The sequence below is a fragment of the Rhinolophus sinicus genome, chromosome 3 (assembly GCF_057876585.1).
Source record: "Rhinolophus sinicus isolate RSI-liver-muscle chromosome 3, RSI-T2T, whole genome shotgun sequence".
In the NCBI taxonomy this organism is placed as follows: domain Eukaryota; kingdom Metazoa; phylum Chordata; class Mammalia; order Chiroptera; family Rhinolophidae; genus Rhinolophus; species Rhinolophus sinicus.
This window is the reverse complement of record NC_142503.1, coordinates 28,895,865-28,912,715: the sequence shown is the minus strand read 5'-3', so window position 1 is coordinate 28,912,715 and position 16,851 is coordinate 28,895,865. Positions and strand designations below refer to the sequence as shown.

General features: G+C 37.8%; 1 protein-coding gene across 4 annotated transcripts; it reads left to right on the top strand.

The window, feature by feature from the left end:
* Positions 1–307: 307 nt before the first annotated feature.
* Positions 308–12,584, top strand: TMEM267 (transmembrane protein 267). 4 transcript variants are annotated; one of them, XM_019736258.3, is made up of 3 exons: positions 308–840; positions 7,050–7,440; positions 10,815–12,584. In XM_019736258.3, exons 2-3 carry the CDS (start codon positions 7,126–7,128, stop codon positions 11,148–11,150), a joined length of 651 nt encoding a protein of 216 aa, XP_019591817.2. In that variant the 5' UTR covers positions 308–840; positions 7,050–7,125; the 3' UTR covers positions 11,151–12,584. The 4 variants fall into 4 exon arrangements, with proteins under 4 accessions (XP_019591817.2, XP_019591809.2, XP_019591814.2 ...); XM_019736250.3 differs by having other exon boundaries at positions 310–1,171; XM_019736255.3 differs by lacking the exon at positions 308–840 and adding an exon at positions 1,251–1,346.
* Positions 12,585–16,851: the final 4,267 nt, after the last annotated feature.

The following is a 16,851-nucleotide window of genomic DNA, read 5'->3' as shown; positions in this document are numbered from 1 at the left end:
AATGCCAAATTGTTATTACAGAAAAAAATGTGTCCTTAACATGACTGAAAACACCCAGTATTGTGGTTAATGTATTCGGTGCTATTTTTAATCAGCTTTTATGCTGTGTGGATAAAATTTGTAATCCTTCCCCTCCCCTGTTAAACCAAGAGTGTGACAAGCAATGAAAAGTTCTATAACGGAGATACTGAGCCACACTTGAAAGTTCTGTGAGAAACCTGTGAGTTTGCCTGAGGTTGAAGATTCCAATTTTCTATGGTCTCTTTCAGCTTTGTAAGTATAATCCCACTACTGCCTTGCTTTCCCCCTGACACTTGTTTTGAGAAACTTTAGGTAGAAAGGAGGAGTGTTGCTCTTTGAGCCTCCCCTTTTGGGCCAGTACTGCCTAGAGCCAAATGTCAAGCTAGATGTCCTCTGGGTGATGAGAGCACCCACTACCCGGAGGCAGGGTGACGGGAATGGGAACAGACCACAGTACCGGTAAACAGGCTGCATCTTGTCAGTCCAGTTAATCAAGCTACCCTCTATGCAGTTGCTTTTTCGGCTCTTGGGCATTTAGAAGTCATGATAAACTGTTCTAGCCAAGTCACTGCTGTTCACATGTACGCCCGCATAGTAACGAATAATTATCAAGAAATCCCCCAGGGGGCGGTGAAGCGCTACGGAGGAGCGTCAGGTCTGCAAGGTCGCGCGGTCTCTCCGTCTCGCGACAAACTCTGACACCCAACCTGAAGGATCCATTGAAGGAAGTCGGAACTATTTCTACACCTTTGGGATCCACGATGGCCTGTGGCTCCTAGTTCAAGCGTCTGGGCATAAGGCCTGTGCATGTGACATTCGGTGAGGTTAATTCTGCGTCCCCAGCTTCCCCGCCGCCACTTGGGTGCGTTGTGGGTATGTCAGCGGCCACATCTGTGGCCCGGCGCCGGGTAAATCCAGGACGAATTCTCAGGTTTGACAGAAGTAAACCAACAAGGCGCTTTTCACTTCTTACCCTGTTGTCCCAAAGGTCTCCCTTTTGGGGCAGGACTGGGAAGAAATCTCCACCCGCTCGACCAAAGAGCATTCAAATACCGGTTCCTGTCGACTCAGAGTGGAGCCAGTATCCCGTCGTCCTCTGGCCCGGCTCTGCGAGCTGGAGCCACTCTGGCCAGCGGCCGGCATCTCTATGGTACGGACGGACGGGAGGGAGGGGAGTGGCCGCGGTTCGCGCCTTGGGCCTCAGCTGGGAGAGCGGAGGGTGGGTGGGGCTGAGCTGTAGCGAGGGACTGGGCGGGAGGAGAACGTAACGGAAAATGCTTCCTGAGGTGGAATGCTGGATGCAGGGGTCGACACCTGAGCCCGAAGTATGGGAGATCCAGGTCCCAGATGGGGAGGGCGTGCAGGGGTGGCAGGCACGCGGGACCCGAGAGCACGCGGGGTGTGCTTGACCCGTGGACGGGCACTGTCCGGTGGTCCTGGGATCTGCGCGAAGCCCCGGCACCGCCCTCTGGCTTCTCGCGCCGTCTAGATCCCCTAGGCGCCCAGCCCTCGCCGAGGTTCCCCGCCCTTGGCGTTTCCCTGAACCAGGGCGGAGTGCCGGGGGTCTTGATAGAATTGCCTATTTTCATCGTTACCAGGCATCAGAACTCTTAGGCGACCCGGAGGCGTGAATGCGATGAGTGTGACGTGGTCCATTCTTTACAGACGCCAGGGCTTCCTACCTTTTCGTAATCGACATTTTAAAAATGACTGCATCACACCAGTGTGACGAAAGAATGACTTTGGGAATCTGCTGAGACTTGAGACATGTTGAAATTCCGAATTGTATGTTTTATCGGTAATAGTCATAGGAATTAAACATATTCCGGCTATAAAAAGTTTCCATGAAAAGCAGCAAGATATGTTTCCTTTCTTTGCAGATTAGCTACATTCGATTTGGCTTCTGCTTTGGGTATTGTAGCATTAAAGAAATTAGATACAAGTTTTGCAGCAATTACAGTTCAGTGACGAGGACGTTGATAAAACATAAAGGCAAATTTCAGATTTTAGACAGTGCTTTTTGTAAATGTGATGAGGGGGAGAAGGGAGGGAAGAGGGTGAAGTAGAAGATGACATTTACACTGGGAATTTGTTAGTTCTGATTTGTTTTGGCGGAAGTAATGTCTAAGTGGTTAAACAATGCATAATAGTGTATAATTAAAGTAACTAATTATGTGTTTGTGGACTTGAGGAAAGGGAAGATTACTGCTGTGTATACTTTGAAGGCCCCATAGTTGATGGCATTTTAGTGGGGATGGGTTGCAGCAGAGTTTGGCCGTTGCAGAAAGTGGCTCCTGCAAGTCATAGAAGTTTATGATCTGGGTAACTGGCTACTATGGCAGAGAATTCATTCCACGTATATCTTTAGTGTATAATACGCTGAGGATTGCTTTCCTGCTTACCCCTATTATTTGTATAATGAAATATTTATTAAACACCTGAGTACAGGTTTAAAAGAAAATTATAATCACTACTCTTAAGGAACCTGCCCTCAAAAAGTGAATGTGTAAAATAAACGTAAAGCTCTTTTACAGTGTAGGAGGTTCCTGAGTCCATTCTATTTGTAGGGAGAGGAGCAGGAAGTGGAAAAGGGAAGAAAAGGGTGAGAAGAAAAATAGGTACACTTATGTGTCCTAGTCAGAGACAACAAATAAGAGGAAGTATACTTATTAAATTTCTTATCTCGTACTCAGAATCTAATCTAAATATGTGCACCAATTGTTGGAATGGAATAGATGTCAGAACTGTGTTTCTGGGACCATAGTTACACCTTTCTTGAAAAATAGAAACTAATATTTTAGTTATCTATTGCTGCATAACAAATTACCCCAAAACTTAGAAGCTTAAAACAGTGCATGTTTCCTTTTGTCCCAATCTGCCTCTTTATAGTGAAATTTAATACATTCACATTTATTGTGGTATTGTGTTTGATCCCTATTGCTTTTTGGGGAGGGGAGTAAAATTTTCTTCTATTGCTTTTTCCCCCCCTTTTCCATTTTGCTGCATTGATCAAGTTTTCTTTATTCCTCTCCCCTCCCCCTAGAGATTTAGAAGTCCTGCTCCTCAATTCTTCCCCCCCCCCCAGAAATCATATATAAGTATTATAATTTCTAAGGCAAAACTCCTAAAATTCACTACTGTCACACAGTTCCCACAATTTAGTTATGTTTAGATTCCTATAGTAATGACCTTTTTTCTCAGAGCTCTGTACACCATAATATTTTGGTACTTAATGTTGATGTTAATCACATTCTCTTTATTTTGCAGATAACTTTTTTCGAGGGGGGGGACTTGAATACTCTTCAAGATTTTCTCTTTATATTTTAAATTATTTTTTTTCTTCTGTGTCCAACTCCTTGTTCTTCTTTGCCTCATCAAGCTTTGGGAAAATTCTTTGAAAATGTTCGTATTCACTTGTGACTTTTGAAGCATTCATTTTACTACATATTGCTTCTGTTAACCTTGTATTTGGGCAATCAGGCTTTTCATCTGCATAATCTCTTTCTTTTTTTCAGATTGCTCCTTTTACATGAAAGTCTGCAGTTGTTATTGACAATAAAGTATATTTTTTAACTTTTTAATATCTTTGTTAGAGTGTAATTGACGTGATAAACTGTACATATTTAAAATGTACAATTTGACACATTTTGATGTATGTATGAAACTATCACCACAATCAAGATACTGAATATATCTGGCCCGCAAAGTTTCCTTATGCTCCTTTTTTATCTTTCCTGCCGTCTTGTGCCCAGGCAGCCAGTGGTCTGTATTCTGTCACTTAAAGTAGTTCGCATGTTCTAGAATATTTTGTAAATTGAATCATATTACGTGCTCTTTTGAAAACATTTCTAAATGAAAATTTCAAACATACCGAAAGATAGAAGATAAGTATAATGAACTACAGTATATCCATTACCTAAATTTAACAATTATAAGATTTCCCCATAATTTCTTCATTTATTTACTTTTTTAAATTAATAGACTATTTTTTATAGTAGTTTTAGGTTTATAGAAAAGTTAAGCAGATAGTACAGTGTTCCCATATACAGTTGACCCTTGAACAATGTGGTGTTAGGGGTGCTGACACCCTGCACAGTCAAGAATCCACATATAACTTTTGACTCCCCAAAAACTTAACTACTAATAGCCTACTATTGGCCAGAACCCTTACCAATAACATAAAAAAATTAACACATATTTTGTATGTTATATGCATTATATACTGTATTCTTACAATAAATTAAGCAATAGAAAAAATGTTAAGAAAATCATAAGGAAAATACATTTACAGTAGTTACTGAAAAATATTCACGTGTGAGTGGACATGTGTAGTTCAAACCCGTGTTCATGGGTCAGCTTTATTTACTCTCCCTCTGCACATATTTCTGTTACTAACATTTTTCATTAGTATGGTGGGTATATTGCAATTAATGAACCAATATTGATACATTATTATTGACTAAAGTCTACAATTTAAGGTTCATTTTTTGTGTTGTACAATTCTATGGATTTTGACTATGTACTCTTTTCTTTTTTTGGAGGGGGTCTGCCTTAGTATGATTTTTGAGGTTCATCCATGGTTTTGTATGTATCACTTTTTTCTTTTTCTTTTTTGTTCCACATTTTGTTTTCGTACATAACACTTATTTTTCTTTTTATTGTTTTTTATTCCACGTTTTAGTTATCCAGTTGGGTTGTTTCCAATTTGGAGCTAATGTAGATAAAACTGCTGTTAACGTTTATGTACAAGTCTTTGTGCAAATGTAGGCTTTCATTTCTCTGAGGTAAATACCTAGGAGTGGAATGACTGAGTCATATATGGTAGGAGTAACTGGAAAGTGAGAAATGAGTGGCTGTGCCATTTTACGTTTCCACCAGCAGTATACAAGAGTTCTGGTTGCTCTACATCTTGTCAACATTTGGGATGGTCAGTCTTTACTTTTAGCCATTCCAATAGGTATGTTTGGTATTTCATTGTGGTTTTAATTTACATTTCCATAGAAATTAATGATGTTGAGCATATTTCATATGCTTACTGGCCATCTGTATATTATCTTTGTAAAGTACCTTTTCAAGTGGCCATTTTTGTATTGTTTGTTTTTCTGTTATTGTGTTTTGAGAATTTTTTGTTCTGGATAGAAATCCTTTATCAAATATGAGCTATGCAAATGTTTTTTCCTAGTCTGTGGCTTGTTTTTTCATTCTCTTAACATTGTATTTCAAAGAGCAAAAGTTCTTAATTTTGATGAAGTTCAGTTTATCAATTTTTAAAACAGATCAAGCTTTTGATGTTGCATGTAAGAACTCTTTATATAACCCAAGAACACACAAATATTTTCCTGTGTTTTCTTCCAAAAGTTTTATAGTTTTGTGTTACTTTTAGGTCTCTGATCCATTTTGAGTTAATTTTTGTTTATGGAGTAAAGTACGGATTGAAGTTCATTAATTTCACATATGGATATCCAGTTGTTCCAGCACCATTTGTTGAAAGGAATATCTTTTCTTCATTGACTTGCCTTTGCATGTTTGTCAAAAATGACCATGTATGTGTAGTGATCTATTTTTGATCTCACTCTCTAGTTGTTCCATTGATCTATTTGCGTATCTTTATACTATTACCACACTGTCTTGATTGTTGTTAAGCTTAATCAGACTTGTAATCAGATGACATAGTTCTTCAAATTAATTCCTTTTTTTCAAAATTGTTTTCCTGTTCTAGGTCTTTTGCATTTCTCTATAAATTTTAGAATATATATGTGTGTGTGTGTGTGTGTGTGTGTGTGTGTGTGTGTGTGTGTGTGTGTGTGTATATATATATATATATATAATGAGCTAGGTATAGTTTTTATTACAAAATGGAAGTTTAATAATTCTCAATGAATCATTAAGTTATTCTTTAGTCTCAGAATTAAAACAAAATAATACAAAACAAAAACTTCAGGTATCACACAATATTGATAACTTTAACTGGATAAGTGATTTCAATATTCTATGCCAAGTAAGCACTCAGCATAGAGCTATGATTGCTTTTTTATATCAGTTAAGGTTCTTTGGTTAAAGGCAACAGAAAGGAAAAGGGAATTTATTGGAAAAAATGCTGACAAGGCTCAGAGAAATGAAGGGCAGCTCTGAGAACCTTAGAGTTGGATCTGAGAATTTGATGTTGTTATGATTCTTTTTTCATAGGTTGTTCCATGTAGTGGAGCACATAGTCTCTTAGAAGAAAAGGAACTTTCCCCACCCACTGAACAGGAAAATTCTGGAAAGAACTCTGATTGGCCCAACCTGGGTCACCTTCATCACTAGATTAATCACAACTAATCTAATCACTACTGGAAAATGATTACTAATTAGTAATTACTAATTAATCACTACTACTAATAGGGGAGACAGGAAATTGTAATTGGTCAGCTCTGGAGTTAGGGTATTGTGATGAGCAGTTTTCCCAAAGGAAGGGGATGCTGTTTTCAGAAGTGTGGAAAGTAGTGGCTGGATACATATTAGACACAATGGATGCCCACTACCATGTAGTAAACGTTGCTGAGGGATAGAACTATTTGATGACCTCAAAGTAATAGGTTACAGTTAGTGGGCTTTCTTAAATGTCCCTTGATGCATATTACCATCTGAAGTGTTTTTCTTACAAAGTTATACTCTTGGGCCACATGGCATATTGTGTATAACATGTATACTTGAAAGTTGTTAAGAGAATAGATCTTAAATGTTCTCACCACACACAAGAAAAGGTGACTATGTGAGATGCTGGATGTGTTAACTAACCTTATTATGATACTGATTTCACAATATATATGTATATCAAATCATCACATTTTACACTTTAAACTTACACAGTGTTATATATTGATTATGTCTCCATAAAGCTAGGAAAAGTAAACTTACAACAGTTTAAAAATAACCAGTTTTTACAATTTGGTTTTATATTTGTGAAATTATTGCTGATAATATTTTGTTTAAGTATTATATGGCAGCCCATAATCATGAATATTTTTCTCTGCTTTCTATTTTAGGATGACTAGGAATGTAAAGAAGGATAAGCTGTTTCCTGATGGCTTTTAGTATATACTGACTGACATATTGTTTGTGATGGCATCCGAGACTGAGAAGACACATGCTTTACTCCAGTCTTGTAGCACTGAATCTCTTATTTCCAGCCTTGGTCTGGGGATATTTTGCCTAGTAGCTGACAGACTACTACTACAGTTTTCCATAATTCAGCAAAATGACTGGCTTCGTGCCCTCTCAGATAATGCAGTGCATGGTGTGATTGGCATGTGGTCATGGGCCATAGTCATTGGAATCAAGAAGAAGACTGACTTGAGAGAAATCATTTTAGCTGGATTTTTAGCCTCTGTTATTGACGTAGACCACTTTTTTCTAGCCGGATCCTTGTCGTTAAAGGTAAGAAGCATATATGTTGAATTTTTCTGGTCTTTGATTTCTTTAGCACCATTTTATTGATCTTCACAGCATAATTTTAGTTAGCACTGGAGAAGATTAGCCTTATTTTAAAATAAGGAAGCCCATTCATCCAACGTTTCTGAGCGCTTAGTACTTCCCTGAAGGTGCTCGCGGACATGTTGCTCATCAAGCTATTTGGCATCACAGAGTATGTGGATGCACACAGAGCCCAGACTCACGAATTGTACCTGAGGAGTTCCGGGCTGGCTTTACAGAGGATGTGTTTAGCCAACTCTTGATGGGAGAAACTGGTTTAAAGTAAAGGGTGTCATTCTCAGGGCTGTCCTCGTTCTTTTTGTATTAGTGGTCTTTCTTCAGAACCACACTTAAATTTGCCCCTATATTCCTTATATTTTATAGTTAGTATGCAGCTCCTAAGTACTCTATAACAGTTGAATTGCTTTAAGATGATTCCCAGTCTTGGGAAATGACTTTAAAGGAAGTCCCTCTTGGAGCCAAAGGTGTGCATTTCAATGGGCTGATTAGGACACAGTCTCTGGAGGAGAAATTGAGGCATTTCATTGAGGCATCAGTGGTTTACTATACAGTGACCTATTAGCCTTGCAAAATAAGCTGAAAGTGACCGTTCAGAGAATATTTTCCAAGTGTCAACAAATTTGCCTATCTTTTACCTGTTTATGATCTGTACACATTCAAGGAAAGAAATACAGCTTTACAGAGCAAGGACTTTGCTTTGTTCCCCGCTGGCCTAAAACAGTGCCTGGCTCACCTAGGAGGTATGCAGTAAATATTTGTTCAAAGAAAGAGAAATGATCGCTGCTTTTTCCTTTTACCTGTCAAGTACTAGACCAGATATTTCTCAGAGATTGTCTTAGTTAGAAGCTTAACAGGTATGGAATCAGCAATTCCTGATTAGAGATAAATTTTAATTTTTTTTGCTGTAAGTGGAGGCAGCAGCATCACGTTACTGTTTAAGATTGGAATCAAAACCTGAGTTTGAATCCTAGCCTGTAGTGTTAGCAGACCCCTTTTCTTCTTTTAAGTCTCCATTTCCTCATCTGTAAATGTGGGTTACAACATGACTTATCATAGGGTTGTTGTGAGGATTAAAAGAGCATATTAAGTGAAACACCCTGGCAAATAATTAACAATATATTGTATCTTAGTGGAGAGTGGGATAATCTATAAAGCAAAAGAATGTGGTTCATAAGTGCATTCATCTAGAATTTATCCTGTTGTAATATTTAAAAACATTTGGGCTGTGAACTGTATTTATTCTTTTTTGTTTTGTTTTGTTTTGTTTCTTAAGGAGGGCACAGCTGACAGGGGATAGAACTGGCAACATTGGTGTTATTAGCACCATACTCTAACCTACTGAGCTAACCAGCAACCCCCGGTATTTATTCTTTGTTTCACTGAGAAGCAGTGTTAAGAATAGGAGCCATAGATTCAGACAGACCCCATATCAAATCCCCGCTCTGCCACTTAATAACTGCACAACATGGGGAAATTACTTAGGCTCTCTTAGTCTGTTTCCTCCTCTCTACAAGAATCCCTAACTCATAGGAGTGCTGTAAGGATTCAATGAGATAGTGCGCATGAAGTATAGCTTAGTGTTGGTACTGATCCTTATTTTTTTAAAGATTTTTATTGAAATATAGCTAAAATTCAATATTATATCAGTTTCACGTGTACACCATAGTTATTCAACAGTATCCACCTAGCACTATACAGAGTTATTACCACATTATTGATTATATTCCCTATGCTAAAGAAGTAATCACCATGGGAAGTCCAGCAACTATCTGACACTGTACCACGCTATCACAATATTATTGATCTTCCCCCCCCTTTTTAAATGTTTCAATTAGAGTTGACATTCAGTATTAGTTTACATTAGTTTCAAGTGTGTGGCAAAGTAGTTAGACATTTATATAATTTGGGAAGTGATATGCCTGACTAGTACCACCTGACACTATACATAGTTATTACCATATTATTGATTATATTCCCTATCCTTTATATCCCCATGACTATTTTGTAACTCCAATGTGTATTTCTTAATCCCTTCATCTTTTGCACTCTGCCCCCAACCCTCCCGTCTATTACCGTGATAGATCTAGTACCATCTGACACCATACATAGTTATTACAATATTATTGACTATATTCCTTATGCTGTATCCTACATCCCCATGACTACTGTTTAACAACCAATTTGTACTTCTTAATCCCTTCCCCTTTTCACCTACCCCTAAACCCCCTCCCATCTGGCAACCATCAAAATGTTCTCCGTAGCTATGAGTTTGTTTCTGTTTCGTTTGTTTATTTTGTTCTTTAGATTCCACTTACAAGTGAAATCGTGTGATACTTGTGCTTTGCTGTCTGACTTACTACCCTCAGCACAATAACCTCTAGGTACATCCCTGTTGTCACAGATGGCAAGATTTCCTTCTTTTTTTTTTTTTTTGATGAGTAATATTCCATTGTATATATGTACCACCTCTTGTTTATCCATTCATTCATTCAGGGACACCCAGGCTACCTCCACCTCTTGGCTATTGTAAACAATGCTTCAGTGAACATATGGATGAACACATCCCCTTGAAGTAGTGTTTTGGGTTTCTTCAGATAAATACCCAAAGTAGGATTATTAGGCCCTTCTTTGTCTCTTGCTATAGTCTTTGTTTTAAGTGATCCTTATTTTTGAATGATGTATTAAATTTTTTTTGCATTCACCATACTCATGAATCATTCAGGGTTTAAGACTAAAATTTTCATTTGTTTAGGTATTGATTACATTTTTTTGCAACAATTTAGGAACTTAAGTTTATTTAACTCAACTTTAGAATATTTACTTAAAATAATATAATCTTTCTAAATGTTGTAAATAAATTCTGAAAGTATTCAAGGCTAATATAAAGTGGTTTCAAGAAATATATTCCCCTTCTGTGCCTTTATTAATTGAAGAATATCTTACTCGGTTGTGAGATTTTTTTCAACACTGTTAGGGGCCCCAGACAATTCTTTAAAACTCCAAATTTACACAAACCATACATTTAGGATATAAATTACATTCATATTGTGATTTTTCTAAGCAAATAATAGGAAACTTTAAAAACTTAATCACCATGTTCTTGAGATCTTGATTTCATTTTTAATGCAAAAGATATCCTTTTTTGTCTTCTTTGCCTATACATAATAGATACAATGCATGTATTTGGAGGTGGCATAGAAAATGATGCCCTCACATTTCCAATAGACTCCTGGAAAATATTTTAGAATATTAAGAAGTATCTATAAAATTTTGTTTGCCAAAAAGGAAATGATATAGCTATTGCTTACCCCCCACAGGCTGCTCTGACTCTTCCACGAAGACCATTCCTTCATTGTTCTACTGTGATACCCATTGTGGTTCTGACCCTGAAGTTTGCTATGCACCTTTTCAAGCTCAAAGACTCATGGTGCTTTCTTCCCTGGATGTTATTTATATCCTGGACCTCACACCATATCCGAGATGGCATTCGTCATGGCTTGTGGATATGCCCATTTGGAAAAACTTCTCCTTTGCCATTCTGGCTTTACGTAATAATCACATCATCTTTACCTCACATCTGTTCGTTGGTTATGTATTTAACAGGGACCAGACAAATGATGTCTTCAAAACATGGAATTTATATTGATGTCTGAAGTAACCATATGGCAGTCTTAGGGAATCAAATGATTCAGACAATGATAATTAAGGGTAGCCAACATTAAAGTGAACTGTAAAAAAACATATTAGGTACTAATAGTAATTATTATAATTCCTGAATCCTTTTGCTCAGGAGGCATGTACAATTTTTTTTAAATTATACCTTTGTTGTAATTAATTCTACTTCTCACTTCTATAACACTAGTGCAATATTGCAGTTTCATTTATTCAGTGATATTTGTTTTTATTGTTTCTTCTGTTTATCTGGCTTTACTAATAGCTCTACTAGAGTAACATCCAATTAAGTTTGGAAATACAGCTTTAAGGTAGTCCATTTCCTTATGAAAATCAGTTGAAATTTTAGGGTGACTGATTTGTGGAAAGTTAACATTGTGTTTGGATCCACATTTTCCTGAGATAGTGACACAGTAAAATGGCCAAAATAAATGAGATCATGAATAAGATATACAGTGAATGCTAACATTTCTTTATGGCATTTATGTTGATTCCGACTGAAATTTAATTTGCCAAGTGGTTTAATGAGTTGTAATTACTGGCAGAATCTGCTCCAGTGCACTTGTGAGAAATCATTACAATATTCATAAAAGACAATGACTGGGGGCGGCTGGGTGGCTCAGTTGGTTAGAGTGCGAGCTCTGAACAACAGGGTTGCCTGTTCGATTCCCACATGGGGCAGTGAGCTGCGCCCTCCACAAGTAGATTGAAGACAACGAGCTGCCGCTGAGCTTCAGGAGGGGCAGCCAGATGGCTCAGTTGGTTAGAGCGTGAGCTCTTAACAACAAGGTTGCCGGTTCAATTCCTGCATGGGATGGTGGGCTGTGCCCCCTGCAACCAAAGATTGAAAACGGTGACTGGACTTCGAACTGAGCTGCGCCCTCCACAACTAGATTGAAGGACAATAACTTGAATCTGATGGGCCCTGGAGAAACATACTCTTCCTCAATATTCCCCAATAAAATTAATTAAAAAAAAGACAATAACTAACATTAGATCTAGGTTATTGTTTCAGAAATCACTTTAGGAAATTATTGTAATATGTTGACTATAGTAACATCTTCCTGAAGTATTAGTTTTACAGTATCTTTGCCCCAAAATCTCATGTGTTAGGGTTTTAACTCTTTTGGAAAACATAGCTAAATTTAACAAAATATTTGTTGAAAATTAACTAACAAAATACTGATAGTTGGCTCATAACCATAGAATTTGAATTCATACAAAAAAGACTTTCCAGTAATGTTATTTAGAATATAAACTCCTGAATGTGCCATTAAAGTGGTTTTAGTTTTTGTCAATTTGCTTACATACTATTCTAAAATATTATACCTGTTAAATCATTTTGTAAAAACCTGCCTGATACTGAGAGACAAAACATTTTCTTTTTCAAAATAAAGTACTTCTAGAAAATTTAATTTTTCCTTTGTTTTTTCATGTTGATCTTCTGTTGAAAATGATTAGTCTTTATTAGAGAAGGAAATTAAGTTGCTGTAAAGTTTATATTTGTACAGTATAATGTTACTTTGATGTAAAAGTCAATGCCCCAAGGCACCTACTTTTGTTTGTAGCATGTGTACTGTCTGCTCTCTTCAGATTTTCTTACACATTTGTGATTTATAATGTTAGTGATTGTGTGCCTTATTCTCTGAGAAATGACACAACAATGCCTTATCCAAAGCAGAGTTTTCTTACTTATGAAGGGAAACAGAGTTCTGTAAATTGTTCTAAAGGTTCAAGCTCTTCAATTTTTTATTTTAAGCAACTGGTTTCAATCTATTATATTTTACAATCTATTAGGTTTTATAATTTGTTGTCTTTTGAGAGCAATTATTATGTCAGTTTGGTTGGTTTAATAGTAAATATTATATAGTGAGCGGTAAATTTGATTAAGGTAGAGATTTTTAAAAGGCATATGAAATCAGGAATCTGTGGAAATAAAGCATATATCTTATTTCTGACTAAATTATAAAACTCTACTTTTTTCTTTCTCCATACATCATGAAAACATAGGGCCTTAATTAAGAATGTCACATTGGGGGCCGGACCGGCGGCTCAGGCGGTTAGAGCTCCATGCTCCCAACTCCGAAGGCTGCTGGTTCAATTCCCACATGGGCCAGTGAGCTCTCAACCACAAGGTTGCCGGTTCAACTCCTCGAGTCCCACAAGGCATGGTGGGCTCAGCCCCCTGCAACTAAGATTGGACACAGCACCTTGAGCTGAGCTGCCACTGAGCTCCCCTATGGCTCAGTTGGTTGGAGTGCGTCCTCTCAACCACAAGGTTGCTGGTTTGACTCCCGCAAGGGATGGTGGGCTGTGGCCCCTGCAACTAAGACTGAACGGACAACAACTTGAAGCTGAACGGCACCCTCCACAACTAAGATTGAAAGGACAACAACTTGACTTGGAAAAAAAGGCTCGAAAGTACACACTGTTCCCCAATAAAGTCCTGTTCCCCTTCCCCAATTAAAAAAAAAAGAAAAAAAGTCAGGCTGGCCTGGCTTTGAAATGCAAAAAAAAAAAAAAAAAAGTCACATTGGGATTTGGGCATTGTCTTAACTTTCTTTATTAGATTGGAACTTCATTTTGACTATGACTCTTTGCTTAAACAACAACTGCAATTTTTTTTTTGTTTTGCAAGAAAGCAAAAGCAACTTATTGAAAAAGAAAGTACACACTTGAGAGGAAAGTGCAGGCAAACTCAGAACCAGTTGCAACAACTGCAATTTTTAAGTGTGGGTTTATCTTTGTTCCTACCTCTACCATCAGAAATGTTCCTTGTCTTCTAAGTGGTCTCTGAAAAATGTGGTTGTAACCTCTAGAAATATAACAACCAACTTCCTATGCGACCATTTTGTTCCTTTTCTTTTGGGTTTGTGTCAATACATTATATCGAAAGTTGGATGGTATCTTGTTGGCATGTGTGTGTTGTCTCCGTCCTCTAGATGTCCTCCATTCACTTAGTGTTTCTGTCGACTGTTCTGCTGATCTGACCTCCCAATCTACTGTTTTCTTGAGCCATGTTTGTTATGCTGGCTACTCAGGAGAACTTCCACCACTGAACTATTTTCTACTCACAGCCAAGCCTAGTTTTCTTTAGTGGAGGGCTAAGAACCCCTGTTGCATATGGGTTAAAATTCCCATTTATCCTCATCTCCTTTCTTTTCCTTAGACCTTTGTTCTCCTAGGCAGCCCCCCACCCCAACCCAATCAGCAGATTCTTCCTGGCTCCTTTTTCTTTTGGCTGGTGGAACAATAACTTAAGTTTTTTTTCCATTTTCCCTTCTGAAGGGAATGAGGAATAGGGGCTATTCTGGTCCTTGCTCAGCATTGTCACAGCTAGAACTTTCATCCATCATAGTTCTCACTTTTCTTCATTTGATAGCTCATATTACTCCAAATCCTCACCCTCACATGCTACCTTCTAAGACTCATTTTTCCCTTTGATGATATGAGCACCTGGATCCCTTTTCATTTTTTATTTGAACCTTTGGTTTTATCCTTAGTCATCAGACGACCTGCCTGAAATCTGGACTTCAATATTCCCCTCTTCTGCACCATTGACTCATTGCCTCAGCACATCAGCCATCAACCAGTATAACGGGCCTCTGTACCTCATTTTTAGGTGACACTGTTCATCTCTGAGATCTCAAACTTAGTTTCCTTTTTCTAGACCAGTGGTTCTGAAACTCGCTTATATCAGAGTGACCTGTAAGGCTTGTTAGGGACCTACCTGCTGAGTCCTGACTTGGTAGGTCCTGAGAATGTGTTTCCAACAAGTTCCCAATTAATATTGCTGCTGCTGTTCAGGAATCATACTTTATTAAGAACCACTGCTCTAGACCCATCCTGCATCATTAACTTCATTTCCCTCCCTTCCCCTCTCTTCATTGAGCCAACTCTTTGCTTTCCCATAGCTTAAAACCAATAAGGCTTTTATGACTTAACCTTGGATGAAAGAGGCACCACCAAATTGGCTGCAAAAGATATAGCTCCCCCAAGATCCAGAGCCACCCCAAAGACAGCCTAAGTAAGCAAAAACCTCCATTATCACAGGTGACTATGAAACTCTGATCTCCCACAGAAGTGAGATATGATAAGCCACAGATCCACTAATCTGTGTTACTGGAAAGGCAATACTGGGATGGGAATTTTCCCAGCACACACTAGCCAATGAAGGGAAAGATGACAGGCCTCTTTACAGACTGGGACCCCTGATTAATACAAACTCCCCTGAGAGCTGCTATGTTGAGATAAAGAGAATGCTGCTTGTCATTTCATATGTCAGGCTCCTAGCCAGCTGGCTAGCCACCTGACTCAAGCTCAATAATCTGTGCCCCACAACTGGAAGAAACTTGAAAATATTCTCACTGGTTACAAACCCAAGCTCTCAGGACATGCAAGCAAGATGAAAGAGAATCTCATGATTTTCCTTGTTATGACAAATGACAAACAGGAGATGATAACCTTCTGGAAGGCTTAGGATCAATAACCAATGGATACCCCAAACCAAATTCATAAGAGTCACAATTCAAAGGACTAATTCCAACTGGAGATATACTGGATTGAAAGAAGTTCTGTTTACTGATGCATCATTTGGCAGGCAGTGTCCATTGTTTTGTGTGTTTCATGCTCTCTTCTAGATGTTATTACACATTGATGCAGGGCAGACAGAGGAATCTAATGGGGTTTTACCAGTGTGCCAGTGCACCCAGCAAAATGTCTATTGTGTTGTATGATCCCTGATGTACTAACTGTGAAATACATATGGCGCCTATCAGTGAATAACGTAGCTACCAAATGTGCAGATAGGTTTCTGTTTGTTTTCCCATGGTTCCTCCTCTGGACTCAAATCATGAAGCTATAGCCCTTAAGGAATTTCTTTTCCTAATTACTAATTTCCTCCTCTCATATGGGGCTTACCAAACACAAAATTGTACTCTCACAGGACCTCATAGAAATCTATTATTTTGCCTTGAGGCAGGATATCTTATAAACCATTCCACATTGATGAATATTCTTAGACAGGATCTTCTGAGGAAAGCTGTTTGACACTTCTTTGCACAAACTGTTATTGTATTTTTAAGTGTGTGTTTTCTCCGTCCTCTAGATGAATTTTTAATGTCTGTTTCATATGATAAAAGACATGCTGAATTTAATTCTAATGAAATCTATAGATGTGGTAAGAGGTTGATTTTGATCTAGTCTTGTTACGAATTTATAAGATACTATTTTGTTGGGGTACTTTTTACCTCTTAGTTACATCAAGAAATGCTTATTTCTAATTATTGCAAATTGTAATTGCTATGTTGTAGAAATAAACTTTTATTTAAATCCCAAAATATAGAATCTAATTTAAATGTAAGATAAAATAGCAATGAGTCTTTCTGATTCTGTTTGGCAAATTTTAGAAAGATTGATAACACTCAGGGTTGGCAGGAAGTGTAAGCGAATGGGTATTGTTGGTATGAAACAATAAATTCACTTTTTTGTCAGAGGGAATTTGGTAATATGTTTTTAAAGTATAAGTCATTTTACCCAGAAATATCAAATTCCAATTCTAGGAATTTATTTTAAAGAACTAAACAAGGTAGAATACAAAGGAAAAATATTTCTGTTAGTTGCTTAAATGGAAAAAAGAAAACACCTAGAAACCACCTAAAAGTCTGTAGAGAATTCGTATCC

Bases quoted from the DNA above. Each gene is read 5' to 3' on its own strand.
- TMEM267 (XM_019736258.3), top strand. From the start codon at position 7,126: ATGGCATCCGAGACTGAGAAGACACATGCTTTACTCCAGTCTTGTAGC. The intron at 7,441-10,814 runs GTAAGAAGCATA...TACCCCCCACAG, and splicing joins CCGGATCCTTGTCGTTAAAG to GCTGCTCTGACTCTTCCACG.